This window comes from Adelges cooleyi, unplaced genomic scaffold (genome assembly GCF_023614345.1).
Source record: "Adelges cooleyi isolate 19-005CV unplaced genomic scaffold, UGA_ACOO_1.1 ACOO_flye_CR_arks_rails_tigmint_CR_PRNA_108, whole genome shotgun sequence".
NCBI classification, from domain to species: domain Eukaryota; kingdom Metazoa; phylum Arthropoda; class Insecta; order Hemiptera; family Adelgidae; genus Adelges; species Adelges cooleyi.
Window position 1 is genome coordinate 14,192,725 of NW_026095761.1, and position 24,564 is coordinate 14,217,288.

At 28.0% G+C, this 24,564-nt stretch overlaps 1 protein-coding gene across 2 annotated transcripts in view; it reads right to left on the reverse strand.

Annotated features, from left to right (window-relative positions):
- The window catches only part of LOC126840682 (probable multidrug resistance-associated protein lethal(2)03659), a 34,780-nt gene that overhangs the window by 5,133 nt on the left and 5,083 nt on the right, over positions 1 to 24,564 (reverse strand). The window contains exons 2-12 of one of the 2 annotated variants that reach the window (XM_050576580.1): positions 18,776 to 18,859; positions 16,228 to 16,338; positions 16,016 to 16,150; positions 6,880 to 7,090; positions 3,646 to 3,868; positions 2,669 to 2,825; positions 2,448 to 2,586; positions 1,426 to 1,536; positions 1,070 to 1,348; positions 846 to 1,010; positions 647 to 768 (exon numbers count right to left, since the gene is read on the reverse strand). In XM_050576580.1, the coding sequence (XP_050432537.1) occupies positions 647 to 768; positions 846 to 1,010; positions 1,070 to 1,348; positions 1,426 to 1,536; positions 2,448 to 2,586; positions 2,669 to 2,825; positions 3,646 to 3,868; positions 6,880 to 7,090; positions 16,016 to 16,150; positions 16,228 to 16,338; positions 18,776 to 18,852 (1,730 nt within the window). In that variant the 5' untranslated portion in view covers positions 18,853 to 18,859. Of the gene's footprint in view, positions 1 to 646; positions 769 to 845; positions 1,011 to 1,069; positions 1,349 to 1,425; positions 1,537 to 2,447; positions 2,587 to 2,668; positions 2,826 to 3,645; positions 3,869 to 6,879; positions 7,091 to 9,761; positions 9,970 to 16,015; positions 16,151 to 16,227; positions 16,339 to 18,775; positions 18,860 to 24,564 lie in introns of both variants that reach the window. The other variant, XM_050576590.1, reaches the window with a different exon arrangement.

A 24,564-nucleotide genomic window follows, 5' to 3' on the forward strand; every position in this document is an offset into this window, starting at 1 on the left:
AAAAACTAGGTTGGAATTGTGTAGTAATATACCATGCTAATATACTATAAACTGAAATGATACAACTTTTTCAAAAGCTGTTGAAAGTTCAATTTATTGAATACCTTAAAAATATTTTGAAAATTCAGAAAAATTTCAAACAAAAGTCGATACAAATTAAATTTTCTAAAAAAGGAGTTTTTTAGTTTTTGTTTTAAATCAATAATGCTACCATAAAATCAGTATAAAATTAGTCATATAAAAAAAACATTATGTTTATGAGATTATAAGTTAAACGTTGAATAAATCGTAAACTTTGACTTTTTTTTGGAACAAGACCAAAATTCACTTTTTTTAGGAGGTGATTTAAAATGACAATAAACATGTTAGAAAATATTTGTAACCAGTTTCAGTGAACAATATACTAAATACGTTTATGATTTTGCATTATGTTTCAATCACTTTTTTTATATATACTATAATTTTAATTTCAGGTACAATAATATTTATTTTATTATGGTTAATATTAAATAAAAATAGTTAAAATTTAGTTTTTTTTAAAAATATATAAATTATGGTAATAAAAAAAAAATTTGGTTGGGATTTTTGGCAGCTATTTTTCCTTTATAACTGACTGGTTCAACACTAGCGGAATGGATATTAATACCTAGCTAAGTTTATTCTGGCTCTTTGTCCTCCACTCAGCGAAACTCCTCTATCGCCGACAATCGTTCTGTCGCCGTACGGGAATTGTTCAAAATCTTTTTTTAATGCACACACTTTAACGACCTACAAATTTAAAATATAGAGACGTTTGTCTTTTGGGTTATTATTAAATGGATAAGTTGTGCAATGAAAGCACTTACTTTTTTGTACCGTTCTTTATTCATTGGTAAACCAAACAGAATGTTTTGCTGTACCGATCCAGCAAACAGCCATGGCTCTTGAGACGCATACGATATGACACCATTGACAGAGATTTCACCATTAGAAAGCGGCAGTTCTCGCAAAATGGCTTGTAACAAAGAGCTCTGTGAAAAACCAACACTGTAAGTATGTATCTGTAGAAAACTTACTTCCAGTGACTCACTTTTCCGGCTCCCACTGGTCCGATTATGGCCACCAACCGTCCAGGTATGACGGTCAGGTTAATGTTTTCTAAAGAGTTCTCTATCTGAGCGTCCGTCCACTTGGCCGTCACGTTGGATACCACTATACCCAATTCAGTATCGCTTATATCTTCGGTCTGCTTGTTTTCATGGTTTTCATGGTTGATCACTATGGGTTTTCTTACGCCGTTGGTTCTAGCCTTGTCTGCTTTAGAAAGATTGGCCACCTGGTTGTCTTTTTCCTCATACATGAGGAAATTCTATAAAGAACATTTTCATAACACTAAAAAACCTTACATAAATTCTTAATCCATTTACGGTTTGTGTTGTGCATTACCTGAAGCCGCTTAATTGATATCAGCATTTCGGCAATTTGACCGATACCTTGTGGAAAGAACACAGTCATGGTTGTCCGCAATATGTTGTAGTAAGAAGTAATGACGAATACCTAGAATTTTATTTAGGTTTTAAAACGTTCAACAATCGATTTTTTGTACAGACTGCAGATCTCATAGTAATGTGTTTTCATTGGCTATTGTCAGAGGAGGAAGAAAGAAATCAGGTATCAATACGAGTTTTAGAATAGTACCCACAAAAATTGATTGCTTTCACAATACCTCAAGTTGCGGGGAAGCTTTAAAGGTGATCAGTAATTAAACTCCCCTATAATAATGTTAGTCAAATTTTGGGACGATAATTATAAAAGTCAACTAATTGTGTCGTAAATTCGAATTCAGCGAAAGAATCCCAAAAAAATGCATGTATTTTGGTATTGATTCTAAACTATACAATGTGGTTTTATAATACTACTGTACAATAAATATAGATACCAGCTTCCAACCCTCATCTCATTAAAACTCTGAATGTAAACTTTTTATAGCTATTGAATACTTAAGATATTTTATACTTTTTACTCATCTAAACTTTTACAGTCTACAAATATTTAAAAACGAATTTCTAATTGAAAATGTAATTAATTACCAATTACTAAAAACTTAATTACTAATAAGTAATTCATTAGGGTAAGTAGGTATCAAATTTAATCGCTATCAGTTAAACTTGCCAGAATTGTATACAAACAACTGACGAACAGATGGATAGACAAGCCAGACATTTATGCAGAGAAGACGTTAGGGGTTTGGGTCGGGTGAGCAGATTGTATCAAATCTTTAATTCCAAATTTTTTAAAATCCAAAAACCTAAATTTTTAAAAAGCGTTTTTTGGTTTGTGATTTTCAAAGTCCTGAAAATTGGAGTTTCTAAAACGTGGGTTGGGGGAATTGGGAAGTGGTCAGCTATTTTACACAGTAATAATCTCAGCTTCTGCGATTATAACACTGAATGTGATTTTGTGTATACTTTTTGGGCAGTGATGTAGTTTCCAAGCAGTACGTAACTGAGTATGCTGACGAACAACGCTATTCTGGTGTGAAATACAATGAAAGACAAGAGTATGGCCCTGATGTACGAGGCGCCTCTGATTTGTTTTATTTCTTTTCTGTGAAACAAAAAAAAAAAAAAAAAAATACAAGAAGTTAACATTTACACGGTATAGAATTTTTACTTTCGTGGCGACTCACTTTCTGGCGTACTCGACGAGGTAAGCGAAAGGCTTTTCCCACGTGTACATTTTGATCACTTGTATGCCACTTATGATTTCGTTCATAAGACGGACCCTCTCGTCAGTTCTAATGGCCGTCTTCATTCGGTACTCCGACGTCTTTTTGCCCATCCAACCTTTTAAAGGTAACAGAGGAACAAAAATACGTTTTATTGACTAGGTTCGTATTATAAAAGAAAGTAAAATTAGTAAAAAAAAAAAATCAAAAACCTTGGACGACGGTAAAACCTTATGGGATGTTTCCATGATATTCGTACATTTTGAAATGTACGATTTTTTTAATGTTTACGTGTAACTTAAGTTTTTTTAAGTAAATCAATACATTTTTTATTAATTAAATAACTGTGTGTCTTTTAGGCAAAACATATGTACGTTAAGATTTGAGCTGGCTAAAGAATAACGTGAGAACAAAAATAATAAATTCTAAATGACGACGGGAACATTTTTTTAAAATTTTGCCCAACTTGTAAAAAATACTTAAAAATAAAAATTGTTAATAATTTATTTCGTTATTATCATGATGTTAAATGAAAATTTCAATTTTAATAAAAATTAACTCTACAGGTAATTCCCATTAATATTAACGAGTACTATATAGTTTCAATATTTTTCCCGTTATTATTAAGAATTTATTGTTTTTGTTCTTAATTATTTTTAGCAAGCTTTAATATACATATTTTTTTGGTCGGAATGACTTAAAAAAACATTTTTATTAAGAGGACGTCACACATGCCGTTTTTGAGGTAAAACAAGGGTTAGTTTCAGAAAAATCATATATGAACGTATTAATTATCATATAGACATGATGTAAGTTCAAGTCTTCTACTGTATCGTCGTCGTCCGAGGTATACCTAAGCCTTACATATTTTTGACTGCACTAATTTTCATAATCGTTTTTGTTGTGCAAAAGGTTTCAAAATTATTATTATTGCAAACCTTGTAGCGGAATCGACAAGAGCAACACGGCCACTCCGAATATAGAAGACACGCCCACTTCTTGCCATAAGAAATAAGTCACCAAGATCGTTTCCAACGGTCCAATCCACAAATAATGGAGAAATATCACAGCAATGTCGAAACGGTTGACGTCGTTCGACAGCAGATTCACTACTTGACCGACTGTGGTCTCGCCCAGAGCAGTTTTACTCAACCGAAGAGCCTATATTTAAACATGACAAATAGTTTATTACACACACACGCGTGCATACCCATAAATGATATATGCAAAAATGCTACATTTCTTTTGCAATATTCCGAATGCTACAATCCGTTAACATTATACCGAGTTAATGTTGAAAAATAAATACACTCTTCCCGTGACAATCAAAAGTAAAAAGGTTAAAGTTAATATATTTATTATTCAAACGCATGCAAGAAAGCTACTTGTTAAGTATAATATTGTATTAGTTAAATTATAAAATAAAGAAAGCACAAAACAAACGAGCATGCTTTAATATTTGCAGTAATACTTTTTATATATATTTATTACTCACTACCCCTACGAAACAATAACAATAATAATAATTTAACGAAACATATAAATTACAAAATTACTATTTAATTAAATTTAGACTTATGTACTCATATATACATTTGGTTGTTAATTCAAAATGTGAAAAAAAAAAATTAGTTTTTAAAAATGTTCGCTTTTCTTTTTGGTTGATAAGTTTTCTCAGCCCATATTACAAAATTTAACTACTTATTACCATTTCCAATCAATTGACCTTGTAACTATAATAATTTCACAGTTCAGAAAAACGTCACATTTATTGTCAGATAACAGATTCATAACTTGAAAAATAATAATATTTCGTGAATTTTCCTTCAGAAAAAACTTTATTTTAATTAATTATATTGTAAAACATAGAAATTAAGCTTTCGCTAACTATTATACAAATAATTATGATATTAGGCTTTTTTCTACTAATAATTCTTAAAAATAAATAAGTTAATTTTACAAAGTAAATAAAGGTTTTGTAAATATCTTAAAAAATAAATTTTATCTGATTATTATTACTTAACTATCATTGTTAACATACGAGCAAAAAAAATCATGATTTTATATAAAAAAAAAAATTCATGGAAAAATCGTCTGTGACTATAAATGCGTTTATGTCAAACTTCTATCTTTAACAGAGACTCAAAATGAGTTTTAGGATTTTTTTTAAAAAAATTAGAGTATTTTTTTACTTATTTAAACCCAATTTGCAGGGTTCCAACTAAAAAATGTATGTATGGACTAAAAATAAAGTTTGTTGTATGCATAGGAAAAATTAGAAACAATATAGGTACATATTACAAGACATAAATTACATAAACTTATTATCTTCGAATGATCGATTTACCCGTGAAAACGATATTACTATTATCAGTAAGTAAATATTGTACACTGTAATTAAAAAATATATCATTTATTGTAATTGGTGTGAAAATATTACACGCTACAATAATACACTTGAGTGCTTTGCATTATTGATACAATTTATTGGCAATAAACATTTGTCGTGTAGTCTAAGCGTGTACACTTGGATATATACTTAAATGAAATTTTAAACGTCTAACATATTATAATACATAGACATCAAGTTTAATTAAAAATAAAGCTATACAATAAACCGAAGGCCTTCGGATATTGATCCAATCGATGGTTAACTATTTGATGGTCGACAATTATCTTTAATTATTATTGATTGTAATTTTTACGAGTACTTAACGGAAGGTTCATGAAGAGACGTAAATGTAAGAAAAAATGAAATATAAAATTAATAATTTAAAGTTTGTATGTTCCAAATAATACAAACAATAATATGTTTGCTCGACAGTATCAATAGAGTCAAATACATTAAAAAAAAAAATTGAGATAGAAATAGAAATTGTTATAACAACAATATTTCACAAGAACAATCTTCACTTAAATTTCTAATTTGTATGACTTAGAGTATTTATAATAACTAAAATAAGTAACACAGTAAATTTGGCTTCGAATTATTTGTTTGAAATAACTGTTAGTCTGTACTTACATTAAGTTATATAATTTGATTTATTTATGTTTTTATACATATAATCGTATCAAAATGTTGACACTTAGCTTAGGTTAAACCATATTATAAATTGGTGATTTTTTTTCAAAATTGTCATAGATAGTGTACAAAAAGAGTTAGGGCTACATCTAACATAACTGAATAAATAAAGGGTCGAATTTAAATTTTTTTAAAAATATTTTATTATTTGGATCGATTTATGTAAAAATTTTTTAGTGTTCATAAGGTGTTTAAAAATCTAAAATAAAGATTCTTTTTTGTAAAATTCTATATTTTTCGTTATTTTATTCAGCTTTTTAAAGTCTTATCTCGAATTCGAGCAAAGTCACTTAATAGTAGTAATTTACAAGAATCATTGTTACTGCTACCCACATGTAATAATAACTGATATATAAAGCGTAACACACGCACCACAAGAAGAGAGCATACACTACTTAAGAACATAGTTTCCATTTCAAGGTAGTTTCCAATATTATTTTTGAACCGCGTACCTCTTTTATTTCTTTATCACCTTTAAAAACTTGGGTCTGCCAAATTTGAACAATATATTTAAAAAATTCAAACAAAATTTAAAATGATAATTTGCCTTAGGATCTAAATAAAAGAAGAAAAATTGTATTAGTTAATAACGTGGTTTTTCTAAAACATGATGTTAATAATACCAAAATGTTAAGCTAATTTTTTAAAAATTCTATTTTTAAATTATAAGTAAAATTTAAAGATCTCCATCAATAATAATTCGTAACTAACTCAACTTCTCAACAATATTCACACACGTGAGAATACCATTTTTCCATGTTTGTCTAGGTCTCAACGTAAATAATATCTAACCGAATTTCGATTAAAATCGATGTTTATTTTATACCACTAAAATAAAATATTATGGCACCTATTCATGTCATGTAAAATACGGCACGTGTTCTCTTCGACGAATTTTCATTCGGCATACCCAAGTTTTTGGTAATGTTATTAAGGAGTCTTTAACAAAATTAATTAAAAAAGTTATAAGGAAGACCACTCTATAGTGTATCTACATTATGTATACTATAGTCTATACTATACCGCGCGTTGGAGGTATAAATCGTTTAAATTATTTCACGTCCATGGTGTGTTAAACGCGAAAATGTACCTTGTAAAATATTGCCGAACAGCATGCCACTCGTATCTTCATCCCTGTGTGAATGATTTCTAGTTGTGTCGCGTGGTACATCACCATCGTAAGAAACATGCTGAATACCAAACCCGATGCATAATAGTAAGCATCAGTTAAGGTGGTGCCGGTTGGCCCGTTTGTGGCAAAATAGGATAACAGACCGCCGATGAACAGAGGCTGTGTCATTCTACACAGGTACAAATAATAATAATAAACAAAACACACACACATACACAAATAAAAAAAAAACCCTAAAAACACACCACTGATTCCAACTTAGAATTTTTGTATAACGGCAAAATAACATAAATAAAACAAAACTAGTATTGTTATACGCAATTTATAACCACAGTCGAAGCACAACTTAACCGGGTCGCAAAATTATCAAACAGGTCGATCACGGGTCACTGTGTTTAAGGACTGCATTAGGAGAATGATTATTAAGAATGGACTTTTATTAAGCAACATGTCAATAGACGCTGTTGGTCCAGTGACACACACACACGCTCAAGGTCGTTGATCATGGAGCCACACGTAATAATCGTGTATAGTTTTTACTTGTAAACATGTTATAATTCATTTATAATATATTTCAATAAAATTCCTAAAAAAATGTATCGACCCAATGTAAAATACTGAGTGAGTCAAAGATAAATTTGTTTTCTTCACAAAATCAAATATTATGACTAAATACGTATCGTAAATAAATACATGCTTTATATAACATACAATTGTGTATACCATAATTTAAGAATAGGTACCTCGGTTTTTATTTAAAACATTTTTAGGCTTATAACACAGACTTACATTTATATATTTGGAAATATATAAATTACATTTTTTTTTAACTAAAGGTTTTTTTCTTGTTTAAATTACATTAAAAAAAAAAATTAATTACCCGTTAAATACAACAAATCTCATTAATATTATGTATAGCAAATTATAACAAAAAAAATGTGTAATATGCCTATCAAAAACACACTATACACCATTATGTTGCTAAAATATAAGGATAATATTAGTTTGAATCAGTGTCGTGTCATAATAATATTAGTGTCTAGCGTAAAAATGTAATTTATAAAAAGCAATTTTCTAAATATACACGGTACTAAATTACAGACGGAACCAGGTACTCACTGGCAGTTATAACAAAGGTCAGTAAAACTATTAAAAATAATAAAACTTATCTATTAACTTATAAGGTACTATACGAGTATAAGTTTTCAAATTAAAATAAATAATATTACATTTCAAAACAATAAAGAAACCAGTCTTTAAGACAAGTCCAATAACAATAGTAATTGTTTTTGTTGAGAATTTTCAACGTAAAAATATAAAAAGACCTTGCTATATTGGGGTATTATTTGATTTAGGTAGAGATTTTCAAAAAAACCTTGTCTGGAATATAAGCTAAAAATCGTAACATATTTAAAGCATAATGATATTTTTATCGTTATTTTACTGATGTAAGATAATAAAATACAAAATGTAATTATAATAATATGGGGAACGTATGGTCATAAAAAAAGAAGCAAATTATATTTTGATGAGCAAACTGTAGTATTAAAAATATAACATCATATTAAATAGGTATTTTGGCGTTTATTGCATGCAGAACTCTAGCATGTCTCTTGCTCTTCGAGTTTTAAGCAAGACCTTAAATGTAGTAATTTTATTTATATATACAAACAGAACTTGTTGTTCATAATGGTTTAATGTGGCCATTATATAATAACAATTATGTACAATATTTTATCGCCAAGCACTGTTAAGCATTATAGTGCTAAGATTTAACACCACGTCTTGACGAAACTGGTCGACAATAGTGTTATTCTTCTAATTATTATGAGATACCTACTAACTAATCAATAGGTACGTCCGTCAATACATATTATATTGTATCTATGTGTAGAATAGTAGGTACCTATTCTACGTTCTACAAGCAATTATCTAAATAAACAGCTTTAATAATGTGTACTCTATACATGCTAATATATAGTATGGATATCTTATATAGAATTTGTTAGAAATGATTTTGGTGTGTGTGTGTGTGCGTGTGTATGTAATCTTATTCTGATAGTGTTTGTTATTGAAATATAATTACATTTTCGAGTAAAACCCTACACCCATTATTGTTATTGTTATTAAAAAAATAATAACAAAAACGATAAAACAAAGCCATACATTTTTTACTTTGACACACGCTTACTTAGTGCCAAAAAATTCAAGTAAAGCCAAAGTTTCAAAAGCAAAAGATAACATAACAATTAAATATGTATTTTAATTTTCATTAAGCCACCGGTGGCGTACATTTGTCAATTTGTGTTATGTCGAAAATAATATATAATGACATTGAAACGAGATATTATTGTTTTAATAATGATTTGTTTTATGTTAACTTCGACAACGGCATTATAACATGATATTTTTTTCACCGATATCTTTTAGCGGTAAAACGATACTGGGAGAATGACGCGATAAAGCGGAATCGCCTCGTAATATCTCAATATATTACTTTATAGTAAAATAAATAATAAAATGATGTAGTTCAGTTTACCCGTTAAAAGAAATATGATCACGTGCAAAGTTATTGGAACGGTTTCAAATAAAATTAAAAAATTATCGATTGATTTCTAATAGAAAAAAAAACTAAAACCACAAACCACATATTTTAAGCGCAATCACACATGTATAATATTGATATTATAGACAGAGTTAATTATTATTGCGTGTACATACATAAATAATTATTATGGCATTATAATACAATGAGGTGTCAGTATTTTTATAAATTTGTATTATACATATATACAGCAAAAAACTAATAATGGTAAATACGGGGAACATGGCGACGATACCTTATTATATATGAGAGTACACGTGGACACGCGTATCTTCATCCCCATATGCGTGATGAGCATATCAAAGGCAGTGAAACCGAAAGTCCTTATTGATGTACTTAATATCAAGCCAATGGCATAATATTTTCCTAGGGATGACTCAGCGTCCGTTGTCGCCGGATCGAAATGTCCTATAAGGCGACCCAAGAAGAATGGCTGGAAGATGCTACACGGGTCATAATCAAACACAAAAAAATAATCCAGTATTTTATAGGTACGCTTAAAAATACAAAAATTAAAAAAAAAAAAAACTATCGACATGGGTTTTATGCTTTCCGTGTCTCTATCGGTCGCAGCATCACTACAGCTGTACAATATATGAGCTATACCTATATTATACTCTTTTCGTAAGCTACCCACTGGTAAAAAATTGATATTTTAGTAGTAGGGTAGAGACCCCACTTAAAACCAACCTTAGCAATTGGTTTGTACAAATACTACGTTTATTCTAATTACAATTATACAAATATTTAAAATAAAGCTAAATAATAGTATAACTATAATATATAATAATATAGAATACATATAGAAAACTAGAATACACAAACGCATAATGCAGTGTTCGATTTTTAAGTCATTATACGTTATACTGAAAGAGAAAATGAATACAGTTTTTTTTAATGCATTCTTATGTATATATAAGTAGTCTTATGTTTCTAGGATGAGCTTAAAACTTGTTTTAACACGTTGGCTACCATAAGGGTACTCGGGTACTCTCATCTAGTCTATTGTTCTGTACCGAGTACCCTCATGGTACACCAAAAGAGTATTATGAAAAATGGCTTGTTAGCCAACGTGTTAACGCATTTGTAACCATAAAAAAGTTATTACGTAGAATAGGATTTTTGCTATGATACCTTTCAACAATTTCTTACGAAAAACCGTCTGAAAATAGAGGAGTAAATAATGCAAAATCTTTTGATAAGAGATATAATATCGATAAAGATGTTGATTGATAAGGTAGAACAGGATGGTTAAACTAAATACAAATAGTGTTAAGAATGTTGATTGATAAGAAAATTATTATTTTAAATAAAGGTTTTGCGGTTATTTGTGCAGTGGTAAAAGATAAAAATTATTTCCTTTATCAGCTAATATATAATAGTCTCAGAACTTGTTATTTGTATTTATATTTTTTTTTTTTACATAATATGGGTTTTCAGTAAGTTTGGATACTTTGACCAATTAACACGTTGACTACCATGAGGATAGGTACTCGAGTTCTCTCACTGCTCTAGCTTTTGTGTACCCTGCCATTTATTTAAAGTCTCTCTCTGTGTACCAAGTCTATAGTTTATAAATATTGATCATATCATATTCTGGCTGAATAATAATTGTTTTAGGAAATATCAAATTTCTTGTTTTTTGAGAGAACCCGAGCACTCCCACAGTTATCACAGGTAGATAACGTGTACTTAAGACGCTTTAACGGTATTTGTTACAACTTTATAAAAGTAGATGGCGTTAGTGTTGCATCAACACAAAATATACTGAGAGAACTTGAGTGTCCAAACAGTACAGAACAATAGATTAGGTGAGAGAACCTGAGTACCCTCATGGTACAACAAAAGAGTATTATGAAAAATGGCTTGGTAGCCAACGTGTTAAATACTATAGAGAAATCGATTTTCAAACTAATTGAACAACCGATGTGAGTAACTCTGACACATTTACTTCTGCCATCATTATTAGAATGTACTCACTTTTTTCGCGACCAAAAGAATGAATGAAAAAGTCGAGTCACCATAAATATTATCTCATTTTTGGTTTTTTAATTTGGTACACGGTAAGATTTCGTGTGATGTAGATAGGTTCAAGTACTTAGGATCGATAGTACAAAAAAATAGTGGGTATGAGGAGGACGTGAAACATAGGATAAATTGTGGATGGATGAAGTGGAGGGGAGCGTCAGGTGTTTTGTGTGACAGGAGGATGTCTATAATTCTTTCTAATTGAAAGGAAAATTGTATAGGACGGCAGTGAGGCCAGCAATGACATATGGGTCGGAATGTTGAGCAGTAGGCAAGAAAATTGAACAGGGGATGAGTGTAGCGGAGATGAGAATACTAAAATGGGTGAGTGAAGTGACTAGAGAGGATAGAATAAAAAATGAATACATAAGAGGGAGTCTAGGAGTTGTGGGAAAAATGAGAGAGAATAGTTTGAGATGGTTAGGTCATGTAATGAGAATAGATGAGGCAGAGGTAGTGAGAGTCGTTATGAAGATGAATATAGAAGGAAAAATAGGAATAGGAAGACCGAAGAAAAGATGGATAGATGAAATAGAGAGTGATATGAGGACAGCCGAGGTGATTGAACGAGATGTAGAAGATCAAACTCTACGGAGCTCTACTTGTCAATCGTTTCATTAATTTCGCTAAATTATTTAGTCAAACACGTGCAACTCATACCCTATTTGTTCAAATTAGTTTCAACAGTCAATACACAATTGTCATCCGTAAATTATTTGAATTTTACTAAACAAACAAAATATTCAGGTTACTAGCTTATTTTAGTTGGAAAGGTTCTGACAATAATAAATATAGATTTTTTTTTTAATTACGGATTAAAACGTAAAAAAAAGTTTATGTCACTATAAAATATCCTACAACTTTTAAGATCCACTCACTAAACTTGTTTTAAACTAAGGTTTTATTAAAAACAAATAAGTCCTTTTTGTAAAAAACATAATATGTAGCGTACATTACAGCATATTTTATAATTTGAACCCGGAACTTGATGACCTAGAAATCCCATAAAAATGCACTAATCAAGTCTTCAAAAGGCTAAAAAAATTATTAAAATTACCGATTATTTAAATAATTAATAAAAATCTTTAATTATTATTTATCGACATAAAAATTATTAAACTATGTTTATGTCAATAAGGCGAAAATGTAAACTTACTGTTAAGCTAAATAATTCTAAAATAATAATATTTTTCACAGGTCGATTAGTTTTTCGAAACAAAATAATTATTGAATACATTGAAGAGCTTAAAAATTCTATACTTAAATTTTGTTTTATAATAAAAACCGCCTATATCATTTTTAAATAATAAAAATTATTTTATATGCAATTTTTTACTTAGTTTTGGTTACAACTGTTACATGTACATTTAATGCGAAACATAATAAGTATGCATACTATTAGTAGCTAAAATTAAATCGAACTCATAAATAATGTTATCTAAGTTTATGCTAGAAAAGTCTAATATTTCTAATTATAAATAATAATTTCTAATGTTCTATTTTTAAACTATTATTGTATAGTGTATATCTACTGTTACCAATAAAATATAAAGATGACCTTTTTTTCAATAATCATAAGTTAGTTCACACAAAAATATTTACATAATACAAAATATGGTGTCTATCCAGGATGAGTTTGCGTGAAATTAATTTACAATTGAAGCTTTTCAACACAATTCCAATAAATAATAATGAATAGTGCGAGTTACAAGGAATGACTATAACACGTTTTAGACGAGGAAGCAAAACGTCTACTAGAAAAATATACATAATATTGTTTTAGAAAGAGATACAGAAACAAGAACCGTTTGTTAATTTTTAGGTTTATAAACACTACTGTACTAAAATGTTATGTTTTGGTACGGTTGATTATTGTTTTTTTTTCTTCTAATATGTAAAATTACTCAAGTACAACATGGCTTTTACTTATGACTTTGTACCTTTGAATAGATAAGAGAAGTAACAGCGACACGTGCTTTAAACCCCATTTCAGTTTGTTCAAACATATACTGATGAAATCCAAACGTGCACAATAAGATAGACGTTATCAAGGCAACTGTAGCCAATGTCGCCGTATTGGACTCGGTAGTGGTTGGCGAATCGAAATAACAAATCATGTATCCAATTGAGATAGGTTGGATCATCCTGAACAACCAAGGGCAAATGTAGATGGATCAAGATGTTTAACATGTGGCCGAGACAAAGTATACTACATTGGTCAAATAACGGTTTAACCCGTATATTAATTATGTTGCTCGACAATAAACGTCATAATGCGTAGACTGACTTCCAGAAAAAAAATTATTTAAAAATATAATTCATACTATGAAATGCGCTGAAAATGCAACAAAATTATGGTTTTTACAGCTTATGAGGCGATTTAAATAATATTTAAACGTGTAACAATTATTTGTAACAATGCATGTGTAGAACAATTCTTAAACTAGATATAGATTCGGTGAAACATAGATAAACTTTGATCCTTAATAAAAAGAACTAATTTTGTTGTACTACAGTGAATTTTATGAATAGTTTTTATCGTTCTAAAATGTTGATGTTATTATCAGGTAGCCCATTTTTAAAAGTAATTTGTTATTATTTTTGATATTATACATAGTAAAGAAATATAAAATGAAGAAATTAAAAAATTAAACAGTTATTACTTATTTCACATACTAAATTTTACATTTATACACCAACTTTTTAAATAGAGCTAATAGAAATAGTGTGATAATATAAGCGTATACGATTTAAGCCTAAGTTTGATTGTATGTAAAAAAAAAAAGACAATATTAAGAAATAAACAACAAATATAATATTTAAGTAAACAAATAAATAGTCGCAATATGTTAATTCCATACATATTATAACATATTCCAACATAGTGTATCTATCTTCTATGATACGTACAAGAGAGCATGGGAACGGGTTTGAAGCTCGTTTGTCGAAAATTATTTTTTTTAACTAAGCTGTGTAAAACTATTTAAGGTGCAAATATTCGTAACATTATTACACATTGTAACTTCGGTTAAGGTTAGATACAATGAATAATGCGACTAATAGCTATAACTATAAAATAAATATTCAAATATTGGTTGAAAGATATAATATATTATATATTTATGTGTATAACATTTTCTGTAAAAATATGAATATTTTGAGAATTTTTTTCCCCAAAGTTTTAGGTACATACTTTACTACATTTTTCAATATTTTGAAAATTTTTATCACCAATCCTTATAAGCCAAAAAGGAGGATTTTTTAAATGACAACATATGTTTTTAATAACATTAAATAACAAAAAATTTAAAAATATGTTAGCGTTTGAATTTTTATTTTCATTTATCTGTTCATTAGAAAAAATTAAAATTTCTTATTTCAATAAAATGGCTACTATTGTTTTTTTTAGGGGGGAGGGTAAGTATATCAATTTTTTAAGACAATCTATTACTTATGGTTGTTTGATTATATTGGGAGTTTTAGTATTATGACTGATAAAACCCCATTTGATGAAATAAATGAACTACTTTTCATAGAACTTGTTTAAAAAAAACGTGCTTTGCCTTTTTTATTCTATATCTATTACATTAAGTTAACCTTGAATCGTATGCATTCGTATTCAAAAATGAATTTAATGTACATACACTTATCTATATTCTATATATAATCATTACATTTTTCTACTCTTTCTTTGCTGTAGAAACAAATAAACAATACCAACGATGTAAGTTATGTCGATTTGAGGTCAACCGGTGCATTCGAAATGGTAATATTATCTAGAAGGTATTGTATTTACAATGATGTGTTTTTTTTTATATTTTTGTGTCTGTAGTCTGTACCTACAATGTCTTTTAAGCCACTGGACCGATTTCTTCGTGTAGTAGCTTAAGATCAGAAATCGTACCTGTAAGTTACTTTATTAGGCTAAAAATTTAAAAAGTTCATCCCTTCCCCTTCAAAATCGAGAAAAACACCCGAAAAATGTATATTTACAATTTGACCGTAGTCAGTTTTTATGTGGGGTTTAAACTTTAAACATAATACCCACCGATTCGCATCGAATCGTTTATTTAAAAGTGATTTTATTAGTTTCAGTTATAATAATTCCTGTGACCTCTTCATTTCTACTATGCCCCGACCCACTGTACTTATAGCTTTTTTTTAGTTTCAAATTTGCTATTATACTGTCGAGTCGTATAAAAACAAAAATCAACAATTCCTCTGTACAATATTTATTTAATAACCCGTTAAACTTGGGGAAGGCTTATCGCTTTAAACTAGATAATATTTATGTTTAACTCTCGATCTCAGAAAACAAATAGTTTTATTCATGTTATAAAAATCATGTAAATACCATGTAGACAACGAAATGTTATTCATTGTGATTTATGCAAGATAAACAATACTATATGAAAAAATACTATACTATACTTATACTGCATACTTGAAATATAATCTTACCTTAATACGGTTTCTACAAACGCGAGACACAACCCAAGCAAAATTAACTTGGCCCCAAACATTTTAAACAAAGCCCTCAATAGACTCGGTTTACGGTTCGACTTTTTCGCATTTTCTAGTTCTGTTCGCCATCGCCTTGTTAGTTACAATACAATATAAATGTTGATTTCTTAAACAACAAACTTTACGTAGGTATTAAAATGTGTGTTTACTTGTCTAATTCATTTCCTAAAGATGAAGATGAATGAACGTCTAGGGTTGTATACAGATCACTTACTTCTAAATCTTTTTTTCTGCCTAGTCTGAAAAGTTTTAACGTCCAACTGAAAAAAAACAAGTCAATAACATTAAAAAAAAAAAATTGTAAAATGTATCAATGATAAATTGTACAATGATAATCTACAAAATGATCTACAATAAAAAAACATAGCTTGGAAGGGACTAATAGTGTTTTCTGGAAAAATGAACAAGTTAACTAAAATGTTAATTTAATAAAAAAGGGGTACAAAAAAAAAGTTATTTAGAAAAAAAACAATGACCTTGATTTGTAATCGATTTAAAAAAACATAAAAAACAAAATGTTAGGAATTTTATTTTTGTTCGAAATATTTAACTAATATTTTTAAAATGATAACACTAGTACAAAAAAATTTTAGATAAACATTTTTCAATGATTTGGCGTTGTGTAGCATTTTTTAATTAAGAACATTTAAGAATATTTTTAGCTATACATTTTTAAAATATTTTATTAAGTTATTTGTTCTTTTGAATTTGTAGAATATTATAGGCAAAAATAATATTTAAATCTCTCTCTAATAATATTTAAATAAGGAAAACAATTTTTTTTTTGTGAAACCGTTAATAATAATAATGATAAAAAGCCAAAATGTTTATTCTATCTTTCTTGCAGTTTTCAATAATATATTTTTGAGAAATAAACATTTAAAGTTTATAGTTTAATCAGCTGGCGCAGTATAGGTATTCTTTTGTGTAAGAAACAATGAGTATAAAAATACTGCGAATTTAGAATTAATATCTAATCAATATAAAATTTAATAGTTCTAATAGACATTAATGAAACGAATTAGGAAATTATGACTTTGTTAACCAGGTTTTACCCTTAATGCAAAAGCAAAATTTTAAAACTTATTTTCTTAAAGTTATAAAAAGTAAAGTCCTTTTTGACATAAGCCACGAAAATAAAAGTGTAAAAATAACGTTGTTGTACATTAAACATTGTTGTAATAGGTAATATTTTATTAGTGGAACGGTAAACAGAAAATGTAAGCAATATTTAGATTAATTACTATACTTAAATAAAAAATAACAGTATATCTGTTTGACGTATGCAAAAACTTTGAATAATATCACTTTGAACGGTAAATTGTATGAATCCGAGTATCGCTGAATCTGGTTTAATTTGAACAGACATTAATTAGAATCGACATTTTTTTGAATCAATACATTTGGAACCAATAATTCTGAAATCGAATTTACTCGGAAACGATAAACCTTAAATTATCTAAGAATCTATATTTTTGGCTGACTCTGTTACGACTTCAAATAAAACGCGGGTACTCGCACGTTTGGCGCCGTTACCTTACTACGCTAAACCAAAAATATCCTAGACTTGCATGCTACAGTTTAGGGAGAGGTCACAGGTTTCAAAATAATATAAATTCCTAAGTTATCGATTCAAGATTTATCGTTCCAAGGTTTATCAGTTCTGTGTGGATACCAAAAACGTCTTTTTAGAAATAGTGTTTCAAATTTTTATTTCTAAAGAATTTCCGACAGCGAACAGTGCACACTTACATTTAATATTATCGCAGATTAAATTATTTAAAAAAAAAATAAACATCTCAATAAATAATTTTTTGAAACGGGATATTGATTGTTATTTGATACTTAGATTGTCAAAACAAGTACCTAATTAAACTGTTTTATACATGTATTATATAATAACATTCAGTAAAACACTAATAAAGATAACATGTATACAGGGTGTCCCACAATAACTTTTGTTCTAGTGAATATTTTTAAGATTTTTAACTAATTTATTTTTCACTATTTTACTTTTTTTAATTTGTTACATTCATTTTATAGAACTTAAGATAGCCATTTTACTAAAAATAATTTGCTGAAAATTGTTGACTGATCGATAACTAGATTTGGATAATTACTTTTTAAGTTACTAAAGATTAAAGGGTAGGATGGGAGGTGGAGTGCGATAGAGTAAGCGCGTAGAGCTATTAACAGTTTTTTCTATTTTTCTTTGTTTAAATTTATACAAATAAAAAAAAATGTATGATTGTTATAATGGAAAAGATAATCTGCCTGCCTGTCTAAGCAAATATAATCTGAAAATAATTAATTAATAATAATAATAAATACACGTGTAGTTTAAATTATAAGTTTAAAATCACAGGCACTAGTTTCTACTAGTTTCTCTTGATTTAGATGCAATAGCTGAGAATGTGCTGGTTTTATAATGATGTGTTTTTTTTTAAATTTTTTTCGTTCGATGGTTACACAATGTTAGACAAAAATAATTGTAGTTTTATCTCAGGAAACAGGCAGTTATTAATTAAATCTTATCTATGTATTATCTATGATGTACAACGATTTAGATTAAATTCTTGGATATTCATTAATTTATTGATTCTAATTACCTATCACTGTATGAATAAGCAATGCCTAAATTGTACTGGTGTGTGATTATAAAACATGTTATATTTCATTTAAAAGTAAATATATTACCAAAATGAGAGGACTTCAAATATGTTGGCGTTGGCTCGAGGGTGTGGAGGCCGCTCCTTTTTGTTACCGGCATCCATACTAGATCTAAAACCATAAAACAAAATTTTATAATTATTTTAAACATTTTAAATCATATTAAAAGGAAACTGATTTCAATAGATCTTTTTGACATGTGTTATTATCTATAATGAGAATATTCGCATTTATCTTGGCAAATGGTTTTAAAATGAATAACAATTGACAACCAATAAATTCGTTTGATTACAAAAATTTTAATTAATTATTCAACTGAAATTATCATAAACATTATACATGGTTATACTAGGCCGTATTCATTAATATTTTAACACTAACTCTTGTATTTTAAATTATAAACCGGAGCTTTTTAAACAACACCTTAAAAAAATGTGTGTATACTATTTATGTTCCAAAGCTATGACTATATGTGACTATATATAAAAAATTAGCCTATAGTTAAAAAATAATTGGTACATAAAACAATATATTTGTCAAACGCCAACCTAGAAAAAAGTTAATAAATCAATACAAAAATAATAATAGTGATTTATTTATTTAGCGTATGGTATATATTACATGCTTACCAAAATTAAACACATAAAGAGAAAAAAACAAATTTAATAGTAGTAATAATAATAATAGGTGGTGTGCTGTTAGATTGCCTCCTTGTGGTACACCCCTGGGCAACGTTCAACTCCCCGAGACGGACGGCTAAAGATCTATCAATGTAAAACTGCCGTTTTAACCGACTCTTGGCCAGGTTACATGCAGCCGAATACGAATATAATAGTGATAATATGACGTGGTAGGTGCAAACTGTATTAAACTTATATTAACCACAAAATACATATTTTAAAATATGTGGTCCATAACAAACATTTTAACTTAAAAAAAATATTTTTAATTTTAAACCATTTATTTAAAATTTGATTTTATAAAACAGCGAATTGTATACATAATCTATTACAGTTAATAAATTCAACTATTTACATATTAATATAAATAACTAAGGCAACTCGTCGATTGAAAAGAAAATGAACGAAAAAAAATACAATTGAAGGTCATGCTTATAAAGTAGTCACAGTGAACTACATTGTAGTTGTACAACTATTTAATGTTATATTTGAAGGACTATGACAATACCTAGTTAGTCACACATAATTATAACATTATTTTAGCAGTACCGCCAGCTTAAGTGGTTAACGCGTAAATAGAAAAATATAGTGATCACGTGATATAATATATTTGAGCAAACATAGGTATGCACTATGCACCGGAAATTAATGTTTAATTTAAAAAAAATAGATGAAGCATATTGTTTTATATTTTTTTTATTCGTTAGTTAAAATGATTTTCGGTGTGCGTAGTATTGTCTTTTAAGTTGTTCAAAATATTATTGAAAAATTGTGGCATATAAAACAAAATTGCCCCACAAATTTTCAAATCGCTTTTTTTTACAATACTACAATTTAAAAAAAAACAGATAAACATAACTCTTAAAAATATTGTTGTATAGAATAACAAACCAACTTCTGTAAAGTTTAAATAACTCATTAAGTTTATGGATTAGTCCAATGATGTGCTTCAATCATTAATTAACAATTTTCACTCTTTTAACAATAATTAAAATCAAGAACGAATTCCCAAAAAAATGATAATTGAGAAAGAAATAAGTAAGAATAGAAGTGTAACAGTAGAAGTTTAACACTATACATTTTAGCATACTTAATGAGCTTGTTACGTACAACCTACGCTGATGAATAGCCTGTCTAATGTAGTATAAAAATATAGACTAAATGTCATTTAACAAAAAAAAGTACTCAGTTATTACTTATTTACACTAAAACGGTTGGAGTTATGTTTTGATAAAAATAATATTTACATAAGGCTTAATGTTAAGGCTTAAATTATATTATGCTTGTCCTATTAGAGAATTGACGTACTAGATAACACTAAAAGTTCTTAACAAAGACTTAACAGCAGTATTGTATTTTAATAATATATTTGTCATACTAATATACTATTATACACTAGTAGCAGCATTACTATTTATAAAAATTAACAAAATCATACAAATCTTTTTAAATTATTAAAAATAATAATATGCTAACTATATAAACACCGATGATGGATAATTATAGAAGCATAATTAAACCAAATTTATTGCATAGAAGCATATATTAAGTATACTTAATCTATGGCAGAAGATAAAGAAAATGTGTTAAGCTTTGAGTTACGTCATAAATCTTACAAGCCTTCTATAACATTTCAAAGTAATTTATTATACGCATGATTGTTGCACAACACGTATACAAATGTGATAATAACCGCTTTTAATTAAACCTACTAAATTGAAGTGTTTATTATATTGACTAAAATACCTGATGATTTCATCGATCAATGTAAGCTCGGTCGGAGACCTACAAATTACTCACTGCTGTAGGATTGGTTCCGAACAAAAACCAGATAAATCGAAAATGTACAGGACGATCAAAAGAATTTTTTTTATCCCATTTACTACAATTGAAAAAATGCGTTTTATATCATTGTAAGTAATAGATCGATTTTACTGTTTCTTGTACCAAATTGGACTTAACTGGTTGTTGCTCTGACCCCTTTAATTTCGGTAAACACAAAACAGAAACTATATTCTTACAAAATATTGATAAAAACGCAACAATTTTAATTATTGAATAATCTGTGTAACTTATTATTTATTAATATCCTAAGTATAATTATTGAGAAAAATTTATGTATATGAATATGTGTAAATTTCAAGAATTGGTAATGTTTTATATTTTATTCTCTTCTATTAAAAAAAATACCATGTAAAATGAAATAAATACAAACAAAATACTACTACATAAATTGCTACATTTAAAGAATAATCAATACATTGTAAATATTATTTTGCCACATTTTATAAGATTAACAATAAAATATCTTTTCCATTTTCTACATTAAACAGGTTCCATTTTATTTATGGTATAAAGGTTTCATTTAAAACTACACTCTGTTGGCCATGTCCTAAATTTTTTACCATACATGGTGCGTTTCCGTGTTTGTCAACGTCCATCATACTACACTGTACTTATTAATTACTTTTGCAAATAATAGTAATTATTTTAAAACATGGTTTTAAACCGAGAGATCCCGGATTTTTACTTACCCGGACAAATTATATATCATCAATGATTACCTAATTAAAAAGCGGTATAATTAAATATTATGATATCATTATTAAAATAATCGCTTCGTTGCAAATATGTGAATTGTTAATATAAGATAATAAATGTGTTTATAATAGTTTTATTAGGTTTTTCCTAAATAAAAAAAGTTGACAACAAATTGTTAGAATTTTAGTGAAACGGATTTTTAGTCCGAAAACTAAGCTAAAAAAATGGGGAGGGGGCAGAACACCTTTTTTGAGGAACGGATTAAATTATATTTTTGGGGTTTTTAATATGAATGGAAAAGCTAGTTACAAGTGCTTTAAGTATAAATAATATACCAAGCAATTTTGACTATTAACCAGATAGGTTTAATGTGCAGGATTTTAAAGTTAATATGTACGTCAAGTTCAAGGTATTAGTTTTTTTAACACTATGATAAACATAAAACATGAATACAAATTGAATTACTCAAAAATGTAATGTAAAAAAGAGGAAATACTTATTTAGTATCTACTCGTGTTAACGAACAATATAGTATTCGAGTTCTTCAAGAAAAGTAAGATAGATATACATTTTTTATTATAAAAAAAGTCTAAGAGTATATTTACACAAAATAATTTGTATATTAGTAATAACTATTATTGAATATAAAACATTTTTTTTTTTAAATTTAACTGGTTGAAGTTGGATTGGAATAACAATATTATCTTTAGCCAAATAAGATTGTGTTAGGTATGTTTTTGTTTTATGTTTAATACGTTTACTATAACATACTATGTAATACAACATTGTTGATGAATTGACAAATTACAATATAGAAAATTATTATTGTTTACTGTATGTATAATGTATATAATATAGACAGCATAATAACACGGCTTTATACCGTCTGAGTGGTGTAATTCACTATCGCTGTTAACATGAACTTAACATTTGTCTATAGGATTATATACAACTTGTTCTTTTCCTTCGTCTTTATACCAATTATTGATAGTCGGCTAAAACTATGCAAAAAAAATTTTAATTACTTAGTTGGTCAGCAAATTTTCTATTATAGTCTATAACAAGAAATTAATTTGAACGATGTATATAGTTATAAGCAGTGTTGGGCGTAATCGTAATCATAATTACGATTCCGATTATAATCACAGGCCCCGGAGATATGATTACGATTACGATTGTAATCACAGCCCTGGAGATATGATTACGATTACACTTATGATTATAATTACGATTACGATTACATTCATGGTCCCGGATTTGATTATGATTACACTAGTAATCACCAAAAAAAAGTATAATTACGACTGTAATCACAGGGTAAATCTGTAAATCATAGAAATAATCATAGAAAAAGATTGTGATTACGAGTGTAATCGTAATCGTAATTATATCTCCGGGGCTTGTGATTATAATCGTAATCGTAATCACACCTTAAAATTCTATGATTATAATCGTAATCCTAACTATGATTACGATTATGCCCCATACTGGTTATAAGTTATACCATAATCCGTAACACTTGTCACCTACTATAATTTTAAGAAATAAATTACACTAACAGTGTTAACAACGGTTGCTGAATTTGTTCAAAAGGCTTGAAAAAGTATTAAAGAGTCTAATTTCCTATCTAATTAGGCAATTTATTGTAACTGCGTATAATTATAAATGCCAATGTTATAATGTAACACGTATAACATACTGTCTATATTATAACAACATTAATATCAGAACAGAAGCGAAATTAAACGAATTATTTTGGATGATGGATAATTCTGTTTAATTATCATTTTCCATTAATTAAATATGATTTAAATAACTTTAAATATATTAATTAATGTTTCAGATGCATTATTAAAAATTAATTAAATTACTCAAATTGTGTGTAATAATAATAAAATTTAAAATTAAAGTTATAAGTAGGTACTTTTAAAAAGCGATACTCAAGGTAGTCGAGATCATGTAGCGGTTAAATGAGTCATTTGAAATTACTATAAAGAGCGTTCAGTTATTTGAATGTCAATGATTATACGAGTAATAACTAAAAAAACTGCTGTTACCAGGCGATATTAATGTAATTAAGTTTGTATAATAACAATACTATACATAATTTTACGTCTTGTCGTTTGATTCCCATACACAAAGAATAATACATATTTTGATATATCAATAAAGTAAAAAAACACCTATTTAATTAATAGAATTAATAGAATATTGGCTATTAATGAATAATAAATTATTTGAAATGTGTACTGATATAATTACAATTAATTATTATTAATTAATGAATTAGATAATTAGATATTTTAACAATTTGCCAAAACCTAATCTTGTCTACAAATAACGTTTTAAAATGTAATTAAAAAAAAATGAACAATTGTCATTGCTTAATGACCTTACCATTTTGTTCAATCAGGTATTTTATAGTAAAATTCTTAATTTTATTTCGCGAAATAGTATTTGAAGGGCTGCGGGGAAAAAAGATCAATGTCAACTTTTTAACATTGTGAGAAAATCATGTTTTTAATTTCAAAACGTAATACATTTTGCCTGTATGCCTAAACTTCCGGCGGTCGTTACTCTAGACTAATTTGTTTT